This window comes from Gregarina niphandrodes (genome assembly GCF_000223845.1).
Source record: "Gregarina niphandrodes unplaced genomic scaffold scaffold00035, whole genome shotgun sequence".
In the NCBI taxonomy this organism is placed as follows: Eukaryota; Apicomplexa; class Conoidasida; order Eugregarinorida; family Gregarinidae; genus Gregarina; species Gregarina niphandrodes.
Window position 1 is genome coordinate 137,535 of NW_011645804.1, and position 18,708 is coordinate 156,242.

At 54.5% G+C, this 18,708-nt stretch overlaps 11 protein-coding genes across 11 annotated transcripts; 5 read left to right on the plus strand and 6 right to left on the minus strand.

Annotated features, from left to right (window-relative positions):
* Window positions 1–19: 19 nt before the first annotated feature.
* Window positions 20–1,656, plus strand: GNI_135110 (putative transcription factor SSL1; the record flags this gene model as incomplete). The annotated part of the gene is made up of 3 exons (XM_011134067.1): window positions 20–1,186; window positions 1,266–1,357; window positions 1,479–1,656. 3 exons carry the CDS (start codon window positions 20–22, stop codon window positions 1,654–1,656), a joined length of 1,437 nt encoding a protein of 478 aa, XP_011132369.1.
* Window positions 1,657–1,733: 77 nt separating this feature from the next.
* Window positions 1,734–2,780, minus strand: GNI_135120 (aldo/keto reductase; the record flags this gene model as incomplete). Its single annotated transcript, XM_011134068.1, has 1 exon — window positions 1,734–2,780. The coding sequence occupies one exon, from the start codon at window positions 2,778–2,780 to the stop codon at window positions 1,734–1,736; it is 1,047 nt and encodes a 348-aa protein (XP_011132370.1).
* A 94-nt stretch (window positions 2,781–2,874) lies between these two features.
* On the minus strand, window positions 2,875–3,912 carry GNI_135130 (putative nuclear migration nudc protein; the record flags this gene model as incomplete). Its single annotated transcript, XM_011134069.1, has 2 exons — window positions 2,875–3,015; window positions 3,241–3,912. The coding sequence occupies 2 exons, from the start codon at window positions 3,910–3,912 to the stop codon at window positions 2,875–2,877; spliced, it is 813 nt and encodes a 270-aa protein (XP_011132371.1).
* A 611-nt stretch (window positions 3,913–4,523) lies between these two features.
* On the plus strand, window positions 4,524–5,030 carry GNI_135140 (60S ribosomal protein L12; the record flags this gene model as incomplete). The annotated part of the gene is made up of 1 exon (XM_011134070.1): window positions 4,524–5,030. The coding sequence occupies one exon, from the start codon at window positions 4,524–4,526 to the stop codon at window positions 5,028–5,030; it is 507 nt and encodes a 168-aa protein (XP_011132372.1).
* Window positions 5,031–5,136: 106 nt separating this feature from the next.
* GNI_135150 (VTC domain protein) lies at window positions 5,137–7,331 on the plus strand (the record flags this gene model as incomplete). Its single annotated transcript, XM_011134071.1, has 2 exons — window positions 5,137–5,368; window positions 5,560–7,331. The coding sequence occupies 2 exons, from the start codon at window positions 5,137–5,139 to the stop codon at window positions 7,329–7,331; spliced, it is 2,004 nt and encodes a 667-aa protein (XP_011132373.1).
* Window positions 7,332–7,840: 509 nt separating this feature from the next.
* On the minus strand, window positions 7,841–11,377 carry GNI_135160 (hypothetical protein; the record flags this gene model as incomplete). The annotated part of the gene is made up of 1 exon (XM_011134072.1): window positions 7,841–11,377. One exon carries the CDS (start codon window positions 11,375–11,377, stop codon window positions 7,841–7,843), a length of 3,537 nt encoding a protein of 1,178 aa, XP_011132374.1.
* Window positions 11,378–12,074: 697 nt separating this feature from the next.
* GNI_135170 (putative nascent polypeptide-associated complex subunit alpha) lies at window positions 12,075–12,724 on the minus strand (the record flags this gene model as incomplete). Its single annotated transcript, XM_011134073.1, has 2 exons — window positions 12,075–12,470; window positions 12,587–12,724. The coding sequence occupies 2 exons, from the start codon at window positions 12,722–12,724 to the stop codon at window positions 12,075–12,077; spliced, it is 534 nt and encodes a 177-aa protein (XP_011132375.1).
* A 27-nt stretch (window positions 12,725–12,751) lies between these two features.
* GNI_135180 (dihydrolipoyl dehydrogenase) lies at window positions 12,752–14,131 on the plus strand (the record flags this gene model as incomplete). The annotated part of the gene is made up of 1 exon (XM_011134074.1): window positions 12,752–14,131. The coding sequence occupies one exon, from the start codon at window positions 12,752–12,754 to the stop codon at window positions 14,129–14,131; it is 1,380 nt and encodes a 459-aa protein (XP_011132376.1).
* Window positions 14,132–14,154: 23 nt separating this feature from the next.
* GNI_135190 (actin) lies at window positions 14,155–15,333 on the plus strand (the record flags this gene model as incomplete). The annotated part of the gene is made up of 2 exons (XM_011134075.1): window positions 14,155–14,235; window positions 14,341–15,333. 2 exons carry the CDS (start codon window positions 14,155–14,157, stop codon window positions 15,331–15,333), a joined length of 1,074 nt encoding a protein of 357 aa, XP_011132377.1.
* A 1,982-nt stretch (window positions 15,334–17,315) lies between these two features.
* GNI_135200 (hypothetical protein) lies at window positions 17,316–18,026 on the minus strand (the record flags this gene model as incomplete). Its single annotated transcript, XM_011134076.1, has 1 exon — window positions 17,316–18,026. One exon carries the CDS (start codon window positions 18,024–18,026, stop codon window positions 17,316–17,318), a length of 711 nt encoding a protein of 236 aa, XP_011132378.1.
* A 408-nt stretch (window positions 18,027–18,434) lies between these two features.
* GNI_135210 (hypothetical protein) lies at window positions 18,435–18,665 on the minus strand (the record flags this gene model as incomplete). The annotated part of the gene is made up of 1 exon (XM_011134077.1): window positions 18,435–18,665. The coding sequence occupies one exon, from the start codon at window positions 18,663–18,665 to the stop codon at window positions 18,435–18,437; it is 231 nt and encodes a 76-aa protein (XP_011132379.1).
* Between the last annotated feature and the right edge of the window lie 43 nt (window positions 18,666–18,708).

An 18,708-nucleotide genomic window follows, 5' to 3' on the forward strand; every position in this document is an offset into this window, starting at 1 on the left:
GGATTTTTGTTTGGGTGAAATGGAGGCGGTGGCACGTATCATGGTGGAGGACCTGTTGGACTTGGAGGCGGAGGAGCAGGAGCAGACGGCGGTGTGGGGTCTGATGGACGACCCTTGGAAGGAGAGTGGGGCGAAGAAGGACAGATTTGAGTGGCGGAAGGGTGTGGATTTGTACGTAGACAAGGAAGGGCGCATAAGTCGGCCGTACCTGGCGGACTTAGATCCTGCGCGAGCAGATGGTACAGTGGTGTTGCGCTCGGTGGTAGTTTTGATAGACTACGGAGAGATGTATAGTGCGACGGACACGACGAGTACGAGTGGGGCGACGTCTGGGGACTTTATCGTGCCGTTGCGTATATCCTCGGTGGCGGTGGTGAAAGAGTTCATTGACGACTTTTTCGAACTTTGTCCTTTGGGAGAACTGGGAGTTGTCCTCATGTACAACAAGACCGCCCACGTCTTGACTGCCGCGTTGACCTCGAACCACCAGATGCTCAAGGATCTGATTGACGACGAGATTAGTCGCCTCGAGTCCGGGCGATCAGGCACAAGTCGTTCAGAGGGCGCGGTGCGGAGCACCCTAAATGGCCCCGAGGCGGCGCTGGAGGACGCGGTGGTTATTGACGGAGTTCGAGCGGCCCAAGTGAGTTTACAGGCTGGCCTCGAGAAATGCTACCTCCTTCTCAATAACGGTAAATCCTACTCACGCAAGGAGGTCCTATGCATCTGGAACAGTACTGCTACTCACGACGCTGGCCTCATCGGAGACACGATCGACGTCCTACGGACCCACAATATTCAAATCAATGTCATCTCACTAACACCTCATCTGCACGTTCTGGAACGTCTTACTAGCACCTGCCACGGTGATTACACCGTCATTCGTAACGAGGCCGCCCTCAAAGATCAACTCATCACCTACTCCAAGGCCCAGGCACCCTCCACCGACCTTGACAACAGCAAGGATCTGATTCCCATCGGCTTTCCCGAATGGGAACAGGGCCTCTGCGCCGCACTCTGCACCTGTCACAACCAACTGAAATTCAACTCCTACGCCTGCCCCCGCTGTCTAGCACGCAACTGCTCCATCCCCTCCAACTGTGCCGTCTGCGGACTCCTCCTCGCCAAAAGCCTAGACATCGCACGCTGCTCCAAAACCAGTTACAACGTCCCACCCTTCCAACCCGTAACCGCCCGCACCTCCCTTCCGGCTGCCTTGCATCGACCCCTCTAGACCCGTCCTGAGAACACACACACGTTTGTAGTTACCACCGAACAAAAAGGACTGCTACATGTGCGACCGCGTTGTCCTTAGCGGCGCTGGAGTTTGTCTCAAATGCAACCAAGTGTTCTGTCTGTAAGTTCAAACACTAAGTTACGACAGCACTACACTTCACCACGTTTCTTCACCAAAAAGAGAGGGTCGAAAGAGGTTTATTGACGAAAGGGGAGGGGGACGCGTGATTTGTCGCTTATAGGGATTGCGATGTGAACATTCATGAGTATCTGTTGCCATGTCCGGGCTGTCAATACATCGACCTGCTCAGCAGACAAGGCCTCCAAACGCGGTCAACAAAGCCGGAGCCTCCATTGCCTGAAGATCATCCGCAATATAACTTCTATCAGGATCAACTCAAACTTATTCAAGAAGATTAATCGTCTCCCCCCTCTCCCTTAAGGTTAAGGACTCACCCCCTTAAGGTTAAGGACTCACCCCCTTAAGGAATTGAAAGTTAAGCAATCGCGTAGGGATCTTGAGTGGGGTCTGATTTGCTCATGAAGAGTCCGTCTAGTGTCTTCATATCTTGGTCCTCGATTTGGAATGAAAAGAGGTCCATATTGCTTCTAGCTCGATCGGGCTTGCTGGTCTTGGGTAGAACAACGAAGCCCTTTTGTAAAGCCCATCTTATGAGGACATTTCCTTCTGGCTTTTTGTATTTTGCCGCAATCTCGGCGACAATGGGGCCTTTCTCAGGTCTTCTGCGTCCTCCAATGGGTCTATAAACGGAGATGGCAATATTGTTATTGTCGCAAACTTCTACAATGTCTCTGAAGCCCTGGATCCAGGGCGACCCTTCAACTTGGTTGCACATGACAGGAACAGAGGGTGCGGTTATATCCGCAGCCCTCTTCTTTATATCCTCGATCAGGGGCGTCAGATGTTGGGGCATAAAATTGCTTACTCCGATAGCGCGTGTCTTCTTTTCCCGGTACAACTTCTCCAACACTTTCCATGCACCTAAGCGGGTTTCCGCATTTTTCGGGTCCTTCATTTGTTCCTCAGTAAAGTTTGGCAGGTTACAATGAGGACCAGGCCAGTGCAATAGAATGAGGTCGGTTTGGTCTCTCTTATATGCCTTCAAATGCGCTTCCACAGATGATCGTATCTTCTCTTCACTATCAAAGTCGCTTGGCCATATTTTAGTCGTAACAAAAATGCGACGGTCATCCGACGGCTTACCATGGGGTAGAACAAAATTCGCGTTGTACTCATCATCCGTAACGACCTTGAACCTCGCCGGAACATGATCAGTATTCATCGAACCAAACTTCTTCAAGTCTACCCGACCATCCGCACCGGCCCCCTCGCAATACTGGTTCAAAACTGGGCCCAGCTCTTCTTCATTCGTGTAATATCGAGCACCATCCAAACCTCGACAACCAGACGCAAACGATGCGCTAAACACTTCACCCGCGTCCGATGCCTGTAGCTGCCATGTACCCAAATTCACTGCCGGGAACAGCACACCATTGGACAATTCCTTGCACACTACAACCATCCCAAAAAATCTAATATTACCAAAATACAGCCGACGACGACGACGACGCCTCACAGCCGTGGTCGTCACCGTCGTCGGCTGCGAGGCACGCGTCCTATCGAGGCGCCAAGTACTTGTCATATAGGTTCTCGCTCTCAACACTCATAGATAACGTTTTCTGGCGCTTTTGGTCTTCAACCATTTTGCTAACCGCCCGAGCTGTTTCCGGGTCCAGCTCCTTAAGGCTGCTTATCTCCTGCAACAAGAAGCTCAAAGTAAAACAGGGAGGGAACCAAGATCGTACGCACGCCGCTCTTCGGAACAACGACGAGGAGTCCCGAAGAGCGACTGGGGGGCCCGAAAACCGATGGTGCCAGCCTTTGGAGCACAAACCTGTGTGCACACACGTGTGCTGCGTGCATAAATAGGTGTTATGAATAAAGTGAGTGTAACATGGGCCCCGCTTGTTGAGGATTCTGACCTCTGGTTGTATCGAATCTTGCGGAATTGATTCAGCGTCGGAAGAGAGTAGTTTAAGCCACCAGGTATTGTGATGCCTTTTGCATAGCATGATCTCGATGGTTCTTCCATCCACAATTGTCCAGGTGCTATCGGCTGTATCAATGGGTTCAAAGAGGTGTCCAGCCAAGACGACGTGGCAGTCAAGCTTGACAATCACTTCGTGGGTGAGGAGCTTGATGCTTATTCGTCCGAGCCCAATTCGTTGTCTTGTTGGAATCACGATGTCAACGCTGTCCAACGTCTGGGTCCATCGATACCGTTTGTAATTCATTCCGTTGGGCGGGTGTGGGATTCCCTTGCTGAGTTGATAAAGCAGATCATTTTCCTCCGACGAGGATACCGTCTCAATTACCACCCCTCCAGACCCACCACTGAAACGTTCGCTTTGTACACCCAGAGTCCGTCTGGTTTTAGTTGTGGGTCCTGGATCGAGTCGGGGACTAGGCGGTGTCGGCTTCGGCGCTGGCAGATATTTGTTAAACGCTCGTAGCACATATTCCTTGCATTCGTCTTCATGCTCGTAAAAATCAGTACGTCGACCCAGGAACTCGAAGAAACCGTCCAACAGCTCCTGCACCCCTCCACTCAGGTGACAAGCGGTGGCAAGCACCTGATCCAATTCATGAGTCATGGCAAAAAAAGAGTTGCCCGCCGGTAACGAAAGCTCCAACTGACCTGCGGATAGGTAGGTTCCCAACCAGTTGCACGCCTCTCGAGGCGCACGACTGCTTTGGCAAACAACTTTTGTCAAGTCCGGTGCTGCCGAAACCCGGTTGCTAGCTTGCCGTCTGGCTTCTGGTGGTGAGCTATGAGTGCCGCCCAGCATCTGTTGTGCGCCTGACACGCTTGTACACACCCGCTGCATGAAGTAGGGGGTGGAGAGGAGGGAAATGATAGGTCTTCAGCCAACCAGGTAAGCAAAGGGAGTGTCCCGGGGGCCGTACGCCGGAGGGAAGGGGAAATATTGCGGGGAAAAGAGCCCTTGAATCGGGGAAAAGAAATATTGTCAAGTCGGGGAGAAGAATATTGTCAAGTTGGGGAGTGTCGGCTGGACAAGGAAATGTTCAGCTTCAGGTGTAGACGGTCCGTAGACAATTAAGTTGTTGGATGGGGTGTCGTTGGTGCTTGAGTACTGCGTGGGGTTGAGGTTTTGGGAGGTTGGTTTGTGTGGGACAATACGAGTGGGAGTTTTTGTCAAAAAAAGTGTGGCGGTGTGTTTGAGGCAGCGGACGAGAAAAGAAGATGCCCCCTAAGTTCGATCCTAATGCCGTGTCTTACGTGAGCCTTCGTTGCTATGGTGGCGAGGTGGGTCCCGCTGCCGTCTTGGCGCCGAAGCTTGGTCCTTTGGGTATTGCGCCGAAGAAGGCTGGTGATGCCATTGTCAAGTCTACTCAGGAGTGGAAGGGTGTGAAGGTAGCACTACGACTGCGCATTCAAAACCGTAATGTCACTTGCGAGGTTATGCCCACGACTACTGCCCAAATCATTAAGGCACTTAACGAACCCGTGCGCGACCGCAAGAAGGTTAAGAACATCAAGCACTCCGGCAACCTTAGCTTAGACACCATCATCGATATTGCCCGCACTATGCGCAACGCTGACCATGGCATCCCCTCTCGCACTTTTGCCGGCACTGTGCTCGAAGTCCTCGGCACAGCCAACGCCGTTGGCTGCACCGTTGATGGCAAGAAACCCACCGAAGTCCAACAACAGATCAAGAACCAAGAAATCGACATACCCACCGCTTAATCGCCACCCCGCTTAATCGCCACCGCGTTTAATCGCCAGGACACACTTTTTTTCCAATCCGAACCTTGACACCTACGATAATAAATCTTTGCACCGTTTTCTTTTAATGAATAGCCGATACAGGGTCAATCTCAGATTACTACAGGAAGCCGCCGAACATGCGGCCGGCAAAGAAAATATACAAGTTCAAGTCCAAGAATACAACCAACTTCTCAGAAAACAGATCGACTTACTCAATCATTACTGTACCATCAAATATGAAGAACTTCTCTTAGAAATACAAAACGTTGCGAAACACATCAGGAGAGTTACCCAAATAGCATCAGAAGGAAACGACTGTAAGCCCTCCACCGCTGCATCCTCTCCGCTGCAGCTGATTTGCCCTTCACCGTTGCTGTCTTCCTTCACTACTCGCTTCTGGACTTCTCTTCGGGTTGTGTTGGGCACCGAATTGTCTGGACCTGTTGACTTCACTTTTGAATCATCCAGCGCATTTTTGTTTCGTTGAGCGCACGCGTGTGCAATGTAGTAATATCGGAGAAAGAGTTGAGCATTATATTATTGTCGAGCGAGCGCCAGTTGACGGCCGCTGGAGAGGATGTAGTGGCCTTAGAGCTTTGTATCCGCGAGAATTTTCAGTTGTTGATCAAGTCTATAATCAATTTTGACAACATAGTGATGACGTCAGCAGCTCCGTGGTTTATAGCTCAGCTAACTCGGGAAGGATTCGCAAATGTTAACAGTGACCAGTTGTTGATAGCGTTGTCGTTGTGTTGGGAGAAATGGCGTTTGTTGGAAAGTCGTGACTGGATGGACAAGAATAACGAGAATGCTTGGAAGCCCCCTGAAAGTTTTGTGCGGAACACAATCAAGTACTGGATTAGGCCGGACAAGGTATGCAAGTGCAAGGCGTCGATAGTCCGTTACCTGCCTTACTTGATATTTGGTCTGTCGATAAAGGAGTTGAGCTACATATTGGATCCCTACGAGATTGAGTCGGAGAAGCCGAAACAAGAAGTGTGCGACAGTCAGCTTGTTAGTAGTGTGTACTTTGATTCGGACAAAGGGTATTCATATCAGCGGCGTATTCAGCGGATGGAGAAGGCTGAATTGATACGGTTCAGGTGGTACGGTGAAAATGCGCAGACGGTTCATGACAAAGCCATTCCGATATTTGTTGAAAGAAAGACACATCATGAGTCATGGTCTGGCCAAGACTCCGTAAAGGAAAGATTCTCATTACCGCAAAAGAAGATATATGATTATATTAGGGGACAGCTAGACCTGGACCAATGGGTTCAGCACCTGGATCCGGAGAGCAAGAAGACCAAAAATATTCTCAAGTTGGGTAAAGAGATTAGCAAATCGATTCAACAGCGCGATTTACAACCAATGTTACGTACGTCTTACTTGAGATCTGCCTTTCAAAGATCTGACAGGAATGATATCAGGTTCAGTCTGGATACTAATTTATGCATGGTGGATGAGTATAATCCTGAGTTGTGGGATAAAATGGGACCAGTAGATGAGGGTGAGGAATTGCCTCCTAAGGGCGTTCCGTCTAAAGTCTCGGATGATGACTTTGATGGACATAATCCGGGGGATGGTCGTAATCCGGGGGGTGACCGTAGAGCGGTCGTGGGCAACATGGCGGAAAGAGGCCGTGGTGGCAAGTATAGGCCATGGTGCAAAACAGACCACGAGATTCTGAGTGGCAATCAAGTAGTCAGGTTCCCTTATGCGGTATTGGAAGTAAAATTGCAAACTGAGCAGCCTCAATGGGTGTCGAAGATGTTGTATGACTGTGGGGCAACTATGGTCTATAAGTTCAGCAAATTCCAGCACGGGTTCGCCTTCTTGCATAGGAACATGCTTCCGCCCGATGTGCCGTTGCCTCACTGGATCGAAGACTTTGAGAATCGCGGGTACGTGCAAGGCTTCCAACTGCCAAGTGTTGGCACTAACCAACTTAGCATGAGCCAAGGACGAAGGGGCCTACTCAGTGGCACCATACCCGGTGCCCTGAGGTTACGGGACGGCGGAATGAATGACAGCTTCTATGTTAACACCGTCTATTCCAGAGGTCGCAACGTCAAAAAATACGACCCCAAGTCCATCTTCGCTTGCGAACGAACTCTCATGCACTATTGCAGAAAGGCCCTCTTCGTCTTCGCCGCCGGACTCGCGGCTTTCCAAAAGGGCTGGAACGCCTCCGGCATCGCAGCCATCGTCTCCGGAATGGCCTGCGTTATCTACAGCTTCCTAGTCTACAAAACGAGAATGCACAAAATCGTCAAGTAAGACCGACACGCTAAGCTGACGTGACACGTGAACCACAGTCTGCGTTTCATGCCAACAAGGCATTCACACTACCCCACCACACTATGTCACGAACAATACGCTTCCACTCCGTGCCACAACCGCACCGTGCCACAACCGCACCGTGCCACAACCGCACCGTGCCACAACCGCACCGTGCCACAACCGCACCGTGCCACAACCGCACAGTGCCACAACCGCACAGTGCCACAACCGCACATATTATAACGTTGTTTTGCTCAGTCGGCTAACCAAGGAAACCCATCGCGAACGGCTCGACGACCGACACGCACCCTTAATAGCTACGGGTCTTGTTGCCCTGGGTTTGTTAGGCGGCCTAACTCTGCAAGTGTACGAACAAGTTGCTCACATATAACACTCGGTGCTGATCTTCAATGCTGGCCCGTCCCCCCCCTGTTCCGTGCTAGGAGAGGGAGGGAAACCCTTTCCCTCCCTTAATGTACTTGCTAAGTACGCCGTTAGGTCGGGTTTTAGGAAAAAAGGGTGTTGCGAGGTCGTTTGGATTTGGGTAGGCTGGCGCTGAATATCTTTGCAGCTGCTCTGCTGCTCCCGTCCTCAACCACTCGAGCCTTTTTGTCCAGCGACCTGCTGCGAGCATTGGACCGGGCTGATGGAATCTCAGGCTGCTTTTCAGCCGGTGGATTTTCTTCCAACTGCACTCGTCGCCGCGGCTCTGCACCGGGCGCAAATCGTTTTCGGCGCTCCGCCACTCGACTCTCTTCAAGCGCACGTCGGTCATCCGCCCCCGTCCGTCTGTCATTTATCTCGGCTCGCCGCTCCTCAGCCAGCTTGCTGTCCCGCAGCCTCCGTTCTTCGTCCGCTCTTCGGTCGTCCCTCTGGTCGTCCACCTTCCGGCCCACTTTTCGGTCCTCTCTCCGGTCGTCAACTTTCCAATCGTACACCCTCCGGTCGTCAACTTTCCGGTCGTCCACTTTCCTGTCGTCAACCTTCCGATCATCCGACCTGGGGCCATCTGGACGTCTTTCCTCTCTCGGGCGGAAGGGTTCTGGGCGCCGTCCTTCCTCGGTCCGGGTGTCCTCCGACCGTCGTGGCTGTTTCTCCCTCTCCGGCCGCTCGGTCGCAGGGCGCTCATTGTTGTGAGTCCGCCGTAAGTCCAGGCCTCTGTCCTCGTTCCGAGCCTGTAGCAGGTCTTCCGGCGATAACACTGGCGCCCTGACTTCGTCGGCATGACGTTCATTGTTAGCATACCGCTCATTGTTCGCGTAATGCTCATTGTTCGCACCTCGGGCGTTGTTCGCACCTCGGGCGTTGTGCCGCACTTCACGGCGCTCCTCCGCGCCACCGTGCTTCTTCGAAGCCCGCGACGTGAAGCCTTCTCGTGGAGTGAAATCATCTCGCGCTAAAATGGGCACCTGGTCCGGCCCGCGTCCGGAAACTTGCCTTGAGCGACCTTCTCCACGACCCTCTCCACGACCTTCTCGTCCGTCACTTCGACTTAGACCCGGTTGGTAGTCCGACCTAAAATCGGCTCTGGGGTCAGCCCTGCTCACGGTCCTCGGATCTGCTCTTCCGGGGGGTCTACCATCAAGTCTAGGGTCAGGTCTGTTCTCCGGCCGTCCTGCTTCCTTCCTTTGCGGTCTGTACTCATATGAAGTCCGGGGAGGTTCGGGACGAGGCGATTCTGTCGGCCTCGGGTTTCGGTATTCATATTCATAAATCTGCACAGGTCTCTGCTCGCGTCGCGAGTCGTACTCCAGCCGAAGCTGCGCCGGGTCAGGCACGGCTCCCCTGGTATTAAATCTTCGTTCGGTAGGCGGAAGCAGCTCGGTCTGTTCAGGAGCGGCGGGTCGGGCGAACCTCGGAGGAGGAATTCTGCTTGAAGGAGGCGCGCTACCAGTGTGGATGCGTTCCGAGGGGCGGCTGGGCTCGTAATGCCGTGAGGCCGGACCCACGCGGGGTAGCCGCGGATCGGGCACCCGCGAGTCGGGCACCCGCGTGTCGGGCACCCGCGTGTCCGATTGTCGCACACCCGTGTGTCGCCCGTCGGGTAGTGGTCGCCCGTCAGATGGTGATCGACCACCGGGTGGTGGTCGCACACCCGCGTGCCGCGGGTCCGGGTCTGGAGGAGGAATCGGCGGGTCTATATGAGCCGCGGTCGGGTCCATATGAGCCGCGGTCGGGTCCATACGAGCCGCGGTCGGGTCCCATGAGGTCCTGGGTGTGTGCGAGTTCTTGGATCGCAGCTCCGGTCGTGCGGCCTGTCGTGAGTCTGGTCGTGAGTCTGGCCGTGAGTCTGGCCGTGAGTCTGGTCGTGAGTCTGGTCGTGAGTCTGGTCGTGAGACTGGTCGTGAGTCTGGTCGTGAGTCTGGTCGTGAGTCTGGTCGTGAGTCTGGTCGTGAGTCTGGTCGTGAGTCTGGTCGTGAGTCTGGTCGTGAGTCTGTTCGTAAGTCTGGTCGTGAGTCTGGCGGTGAGTCTGGTCGTGAGTCTGTCGCAGTCAGCTTGGGCCGTGAGTCGGGATCGAGTGGGGTGGTCTTGGGGCGAGTGGCTTTGCCGCAGTATTCTTCGACGACCTTCAGTGGTCCCGCGAGGCCTCGTTCGTCGAGTGATTGTAGTGCTTGTGCCTGGAGTTGTTGTACAGCGCGGAATTGTTGTTCGTTAAGTCGAGGTAGTGTAGCGGCCCAGGGTAGAAAGAAGTTGACACGGAGCATCCGTGTCCATTGCGTCTTGTTCCATACGTTCCCTTGCCGGAGGGCCGTCCAAAGTCGCTCGATCGCCTCGCGTTGTTTTTCGTCTCCGGTGCCGGCGTTTTTGCTGAGACGCGCTAAGACATGTGCGAGACCCGTGGGTGCCGGAGCGGCACCTGGAGCACGGGAGAAGTGCGCCTCGCTGTTCAGACGCTGCACCACCGCCTGCTTCTGTTGAGGAGCCAGAGGAATCGGCGCGTCATCTGACACACTCGTGCTTAAAATGCCCGCAATTGGCTGCGCCTTACCCGGTAATAAGACCAGGCAGTTGAACCGTGACAGCCACTGTAACTCCACCAACAGGAAGGCACCGCCCCCCGTCCCAGTTCCGGCGGCTGTCCCCGCCACCGGGACCGGGACATCTCGGAGCCAGAGGTCGACGAGTGGTTTGAGTGAGGGCGTGTTCTCGAGAGGCGGGGGCGGAACGGAGTCGTCGGCGGCGCAGAACCAGAGACGGTGGACCTTGGCGGTACCGGGTGAGACAATGGAGGTGCCGCCGCCGCCGCGAGCAAGAACGCAAAGTTCGGGCGGGTCGGCGAGGAGTTTTTGACAGAGCGGGTAGTTGGGTGAGTACGGCAGTACGACGTAGCCTTCTTTGTGAACGACGGAGAGTTGTTGCGGTTGCACGAAGAGCAGCCACATCTCGGTGGTTTCGGCGGCTGCGTCTGCGCGGTCGGCTTTCTTCTTGGCGTCCGCGGCGGCGGTGCGGCCGTCGCCGCTGCGCCCATCACCGGCACGGTCGGCTTCGAGTCGGGCGACCATAGCGGCCAGGGCCCGGTTGGGTACGAATGAAGTGACAGTCTTATTTCCGCAGGCGGGACAGGGCGCGGGGATGCCTTCAGCGACGAGGGTTTCAGCGCACACTTTACAGACACTTCGGTTCGAACAAGAACGCGTGCTGCAGCGAGCTAGAAGGGGTCCACGGGCGATGCCACGACAGCGTGCACAACGCAGTCCTTCAGGCACGACACTCCGCGCTTCGCTACGCGTTTCCTCGCCCTTGACCCAAGTACCCACTGCTTTAGAACTGGCATGCACAACGTCCGGTACTTGGCCCCAAAGCACACGATTTACAACCAAGTCGGAGCCTGGCATTATCAACGCATCATCGTCCTCCAACTTCTCCAACTGACCCTCACCTCGAGCTAACAACAACTCCAAGTCGAACGTACGCGCGAACTCCTTTTCTAAACCTAGGTCTCGCGCAACTAACACCTTCGCCTCCGCCACACTCACCGCACCTTTGATCGCCAATCGGTGCGCCTCCGTCTCGTACGACGCACGGAATGTAAGGACCTCCATCCCGCTACATAAAGAATTTCACCACACAAAATCCCTCCATGGGCCGGTCACCACGGGCCAGATTAACACGGGCCGGTCACCACGGGCCAGATTAACACCAGTGCACCGGAAGCCAACGCACCGGAGGCCAACGCACTGGAGGTTGACGTACCGAAGGTTGACGTACCGAAGGTTGACGTACCGGAGGTTGACGTGCCGGAGGTTGACGTACCGGAGGTTAACGCACCGGTGACCAGGCCGAACCCGGCTTTTGCACCACGAACTTAAGACGCAAATCCCTGAGAACTTGCCACACGCACTCGAACTATCGCTGTCCATATCGGTCTGCCAACAACGGCTCACAACCCCCAAGGCCTGACACTCCCCCCACTGACACCCTCCCTCCCCCTGACGGGAACCATGCAGCAGCACTATTCATGTTCAGACAACCAGGCGCCCGCCCTTCCTCACTGTGCGATACTACTTCTTAAGCAAATGATTTAATGAAACAGTTGAGGGCAAAGAAGCCGAGCCCCGCGGCGGTTCAATGTATGCAGTTGACGTAACTAACCTCGGCGTAACTAACACGTCTCGATGACATTGACAAGCACAGTGATTTCCAAGGACTGTCGCAAACTCACTCAATTGCCCCCGGAAACCCAGTGGCCCTGCAAACCTAGTGGCATAGACCAACCCGTCAGTTGCTCAACCAACCCGCTTAAGCAGTCAAGGCCATGATGGTCTCGACGAGGTCGCCATTATGGGCCCGGAGCGTCTCGACGACCACCTTCTTGGTCTTGCCCGTTTGCTCCACGGCCATGCGGATGTCCTCCTCGTCAAGTCCGGTGGTGTCGACTTCCGGTTCAGCAGCGACCGCGGGCATCTCCGTAGGCGCAGCCTCGGTCTTGGGCGCTTGGCTGTCAGCGGTGATGGCCGCGGCTTCCTGTGCCGCAGCCGCACGCGATTGAGCCAACGCCTGCTGCTGCGTGAACATCTGGTAGGTGCGCGCTAGTTCCTGCTGCATGTTGTGTATGCGGAGCGGGCCCAGTACCACGTAGGAAGGCACGGCACCGGGGACCTTAAACACACGCGGCGCGTCAATGATTACGGGGGCCTAAAAAACATCGTGTGTGTGTGCACACAGTGTGTATTCACACAGTGTCGTGAATGGAGTGTAGTGAGTGTGTGTTCCCACACATCGTGGTGAGCGCGTAATGAGTGTGTGCGTACGTCCTTGGGTCTCCGTATTTCGACCTTGGTGATATCGGTGACGGGTTCGAGGCCGAAGCGCTGTAGCGACTTCCAGGCCCGTTTTTCGCTGCGGCTCATGTTGTCCATCGTGGGCATGGTTTTGGTCTCGGTGCTCATTTCTGCGCGAAAAAAAAGTTGGGAAAAATGTTCGATCTGGCAGTTGTCGGAGCGGGTCCGGGCGGTTATGTCGCGGCCATCAAGGCGGCACAGGCGGGGTTGCGAGTGGCGTGCCTGGAGCGGCGCGCGTTGGCGGGGGGTACATGTTTGAATGTTGGTTGTATTCCTACGAAAACAATGTTGCACATTACGGAGTTGGCTGAGCAGGCGGGTCAGCAAGCCAAGGTCCTACGAGACAAACCGGGGTCGGGGGTGGAGTTGGCTAAGTTGGTTAAGCACCGGGAGCAAGTCGTACAGCAGCTGGGGAAGGGTATTGGGTTCCTGTTCAAGAAGAACAAGGTGGAGGCGTTGTGGGGTGAGTCCGCCCGCTTCGTGTCGCCGACCAAGCTGGCGTTTGGCAACCGCGAGGTGGAGGCGAAGCACGTCATAGTTGCTACGGGTTCGACGCCTGCGGAACTGCCTGGGCTCAAGATTGACGAGAAGCACATACTGAGCAGCGACGGGGCTTTGTCATTGACGCAGGCGCCCAAGAAGCTCTTGGTCGTAGGAGGGGGAGTCGTTGGCTTGGAATTTGCCACCGTTTTCAGACGACTCGGAAGCAGTGTCGAGGTCCTGGAGTTCTTGCCTCAGATTGGTGGTGCCTTGGACACGCAGGTTGCACAAAGTTTGCGCAAGATTCTCGAAAAGCAAGGAGTCAAGATACACACGGGCGTGGCGGTGCAGGGAGCCACCGTCGAGGGCGACCACGTCACTGTTACCGCCAAGGCGAACGGAACAACGATGCAGTTTGCTGGTGACAAGGTCTTGGTGTGTGTGGGACGGCGAGCAAACACGCAAAACCTAGGCCTGGAAGAATTGGGGGTCGAGAAGGACCGGGCGGGCCGCATCCTGGTCGACGAGCACTACAATACTAATGTCGCACCCATTTTGGCCATTGGAGACTGCATACCTGGCCCCATGTTGGCGCACAAGGCGGAAGAAGACGGCGTGGCTGCAGTCGAGAACATCCTCGGACACCCCGCCAGCAATCACTTCTACAAATACGTGCCGGCCGTCGTCTACACTTCACCCGAGTGCGCGACCGTTGGTGCCACTGAAGACGAACTGAAGCAAGCCCGAGTTGCGTACAAAGCGGCTTCCTTCCCGATGGCTGCGAACTCCAGGAGCAAGTGCAACGGACACACGGACGGATTCGTTAAGGTGCTCGTGGACCCCGCTACCACCCGCATCCTAGGTGCCTCCATTATAGCCGAATGCGCTGGAGAAATGATAACGGAACTGACACTTGCCGTCAAGTACGGAATCACCGCTACACAACTTGCAGCGACAATACACCCTCATCCGACCATCTCCGAAGCTGTCAAAGAAGCGTGTCTGGCCGCGTCCGCCAAGGCCATCCATCTCTAAACGCGACTTTTAATTTTTTGAGGATGACTATCGTCCTCGACATTAACACGCGCTTTTCAGACGTGGGCCTCGCCGGGGAGGCCTCACCTTCCATCATACCCTCAGTATCAATACCGCAGCCGTTGGCTTCGATCGCAGCACGTGTTTCCCACCCGTGTTTACTACCCACACGTGTTTCCTATCAGGTCTCAATACTAACACGTATTTAGTTCATCGGATACCCAGTTAGTCCTGCGGGCTTGGACGTCAAGGAGATAGGGTTCGTGCCATTGGAGTCCGAGCGGAAGCTGGACCACGTTGACGCATTACCGGTGCTGGATTTCGCGGCGAGCGGTCTGGGAGGTGGAGGAGATAAGTTGAGGTACAACCAAGACGCGCTGGCGGTTTTATGTCGGTATGTGACGGAGCAGCATGTGGGCGAACGGGAGCTGTTATTGGTATGCCCTTCATTGTGCGGGCCGGAGTTCAGGTCTGCGGTAGCGGAGGTGCTTTTCGAGACGCATGGCCTTGAGCGCATCTTGCCGCAGCGAAGCAGTGTGGCGGCGGCCTTCGGCTGCGGACGCGTGAGCGCGGTGGTGCCAGACCTGAGCTGTCAGTACGTGCAGGTGAGCACGGTTCAGGAGGGGCATGTGCAGAGCGAGGCGCACGAGGTGACTCGCGATGCTTACGTTTCCATTGAGCAAGTGCCACTCGCCTTTCCCTACGACGCAAAAACAAACCCCTTTGTTTCGCAATCTTTTCTGGAGTTCGCCAAATATTATAGAGTCTACCTACCTGCTCTCCGCCGTCCCCCTGTTGAAAGCTGCGTTGCGCCAGATGGGACACACCTGCAATGCACACAAGCACACCCGGAAGTGGACGCGGCTGGGCTAGCGGGGGTGGTGGAACGGCTCGCAGGCGAAGTGACGCGACGAGTCACAAACTTCGACGTTCTCTCTGCCGTCGTCCTGGGCGGAGAGGTTCCGCACTTACTCCAGTTCGACCAGTTGACAAGTGACATGCATGTCGGAGGTCTGCCCTACATACAAAAGGCCGCTGGCGGAACCGTTGGCAGGGGCTGGCGCTTCCTTTCACACGACCGGAGCGCGTGGTTTGGGGGCAGCATACTCGGCAGCCTTTCCATTTACGCTCAAACAGCCGTCGACCGCTCACAATGGAATGAACACGGAACGTCCATTTGGGAGAAGTCTGGACTCTGCTGAAGTCTGGCTTGGAATGAGGGTCATTTTGGCAAGCTTCAGCGTCAGGAACACCCTCCGGCTCATCGGCTGCCAGCTCATCGGCTGCCAGCTCATCGGCTCCTTGAAGTTCTGAGTATTTCACCTCCATTTCGGCTTTCTTTCTGTCTCTCTCCTTTGCCTCTTTGGAATTCGGCGGGAACGTGAGATAGCTTCCGAGCTGACTATCCTCGATGTCCCGGTATCCGTGACCGCACCACCGAAGTAAAGCACCCACTTCACCTCGTTCTTTCCAGGACAAGCTCTGCTCATATTCATTGATCTGGACTCACGACCTTCGGATCGAAGTCTCCTGCCATTCTTTTCGCCCTTCAGTCCACATGCTACTTCATAAACCCCGAAATGCTCGCCTGGTTCGTCCGAGTATGTGAGCAATACTTTCTGAGCTAGAATGCGAACAAATTGGTACATCGACGCAGCAGACTTGCGCTGATTTTTGATCGACTTGACCCACAGCTGCAGGCTATTCACCCGGGCGGGTAAGAATATATCCACGCAACCTTTCGGTACCGATTGGACCACATTGAAGTCTTTCTTCTTCAATTTCCTGGCTTGGCTGTAGGCGGATATGTGGGGTAGCTTCTTTGCATACGCACAGTGGCAGTCATAAAGGTGCAACCATCGTGTGCCTCGGAAGTCGCCTTGGGCGTCCATCATCCCAGCTAAGGTCGCCACCGCTCGAAACACTTCGTTCTGGAGTCATACATAGTCGACCGTGGTCACATCGGCCCCGCTAGCGACTACGCCATTGCGCTCGCCGGCCCCCTGCCGTGTAAGTGACCTGATTTGAAGTACGCTAATTCAATGAATTTGTCATCTGCCTTCTCCTCGCCCTCATCGTCCTTATCGAGGACGACTCCTCGCAAACTCCGCACGCATCTTTTCGTTACTATTCTCCATCGGTCAATGACTTGCGTGCCTCGATACTAGCAACCGACCATCATTTACCTTGTTTTGAGTATACCTTTCGGCGCCTGCTTCTACCTCGGGTCATGACCCCGCTGGCCCTTGCTGGTTGTGTGGCGGAGATTGTCGTGCTCGCGGGCTCTTCTAACTATGGCGTGCCTGCTGGCCGGTGTCTCGTTAGACTACCCCCGTGTCGTCCTCTTTCGCTACTCCTGGTTCGTCGGCCCAGGCCTCAAGGGGGTTCTCACTTGGTCGTGCTGCGTGGCTCCGCAGGTGGTACTTCACCTCTACTCTGCTCGATCTCGTTACATGGAACCGTGATGTCTTGGACGTCCTCAGCTGTTACTGCGCCCAACCGTCTAGTTCGTGCATACCCGAGCCAAGTGTTTTGGCTGCCCACACTGGTAGCACTTGTATTTGGTTCTTGAGACCCAGCAGCGATGGTTTGGCCTGACCCATTCGCTGCACTGTTGGCATTGGGTCAGACGTACTGTTGGTAGTCCATCAGCAGGCGGTGCGTGCCGTAACGGTTCTTCCACCGCCCTAGTAGTCGGCCCCTCAACTGCTACCCTACTTTGCTCTACTGGATGAAGACTACTCACTCTTCACCCATTTGTAGGCCTTCTTCAGTTGGCCTTTAGGATGTGGCCAACTGCCAGCACGAACAGCACCTGCCTTGCCCTCTTCTCCGGTGCACGGACAGTCCATTGCCATTTCAACATTGTCTTTTCTAGTTCAAAAAGGGTTTTTACGTCACCGCGCTTCCCCAAAAAAGGCCCCTCCAACCCACAAAAAAGTTCGTTGCATCTTAGGGGTACCGGCTTTTTACTTTGGGACACTTGAATGTAGCACACGAGTTGGCTGCCCCACGCGGCAAACAAACTTCTGACCCGGTCACGTGAGCTTAGCAGCTGTGCCTGCTCTAACGACTCGGGCAGGAGACGTCACGCCCCCATAAGAGATCCTCGAACGTGGAGTACCTCGAACGTGGAGTACTTCTCAGACGTCACTGACGTCGTCATTCATATACTTCTTCTCTTTTAGGGGTTCTCATCCTCCTCGGGCTCGTACCCATGATTGTCATATCCACCTTCTGGCTCGCCATCAATTTGAAAGTAGCTCCGTGCGATGTCTCTTTCTTTAGCCTCTTTGGAATTCGGCGGGAACGTGAGATGGCTTTCGAGCTGACTCTCCTCGATGTCCCTGGATCCGTGACAGTACCACCGCCGAAGTAAAGCACCCACTTCATCGCGCTCTTTGCAGGACAAGCTCTGCTCATATTCATTGATCTTGGGATAAAAGTCTCCTGCCATTCTTTTCATGATCTCGCCCTTTAGTTCGCATGCTGCTTCATAACCCCCGAAATGGGCGCTTGGTTCGTCCGATTGTGTGGTTAAAACTTTGTGTGCTAGAGCGCGAACAAATTGGTACAGCGACGCAGCAGACTTGCGCTGATTTTTTCGCGACTTGGCCGACAGCTGTAAGCTACTCACGCCACAGGGTATATCCAAGGTCGAGCAACCTTTCGGCACCGATACCACCACCTTGAAGTCTTCAAACTTCAGGTCTTCGGGTTGGCTGTGGACGGAGTGTGGGTTGAGCTTCTTCGGTCTCATTGTCATGGACACATTAACAGTCATAAACGAGCAGCCGCTGGTGTCCATAAAGTTGCCTTGGGCATCCACAATCCCGGCCACCAAAGTTGCCACCAACCGGCCGCAGTTTGGCTCAGCAGAGCAAATTGCTTTCATCTTCGTGGTTGATTTATAATTAATATCTGTTCCCGGCCATTGGCGGCAGTCGTTGATTTGGTTAAAAAAGTCCCCGTGTTTGCCACGCAGACACACGCGCGTGTTTGTATCCCGTACTCGATGCCCCAAAAGTCAAGAAGACGTATGAAAGAACGACCCTAAGCTCTCCGCAGCCACTAAAGAAAAAGTCCCACATAAATTTGTTCGGCCACTGGGAGAGGCCTTGTAAAAACGTCTCTCTCCCAGTGATGCGCTGCCCCCTTCTTCTTCTACATAATTAGACTCTGCATCCGACGTCTTACCGTTTGCGTCGTTCAATACTTTCTGCATGTCTACTTCGTCATCCGTTGATGACGTTGAACCTGTCTCTGACGACGGCTCAGCATCTACCTTGCTCAGATGCCTGCCCTATTTGGACGTGCCCTGGGTCCAGTTCTTAGTCGTCTCCGTAGGCTTACTATAACTGCCTCGTCGGTTCTGATTGTTGTAATTCGTCGTATTCTTCTTCTTATTACTGCTAGCGTATGTGTTCGGATTTGGGTTTTGCGTTCTCGGTTTCTTGTCGTCTGGGCGTTTCCGCGAACTTAGGTTGTAGATGTTTATGGGTTTAAGTATCGCACCCGACTCAATCCGACGCATAGTCCCCTCTTTCCCGTACACTGTGCAGCTCAAAAGTACATTA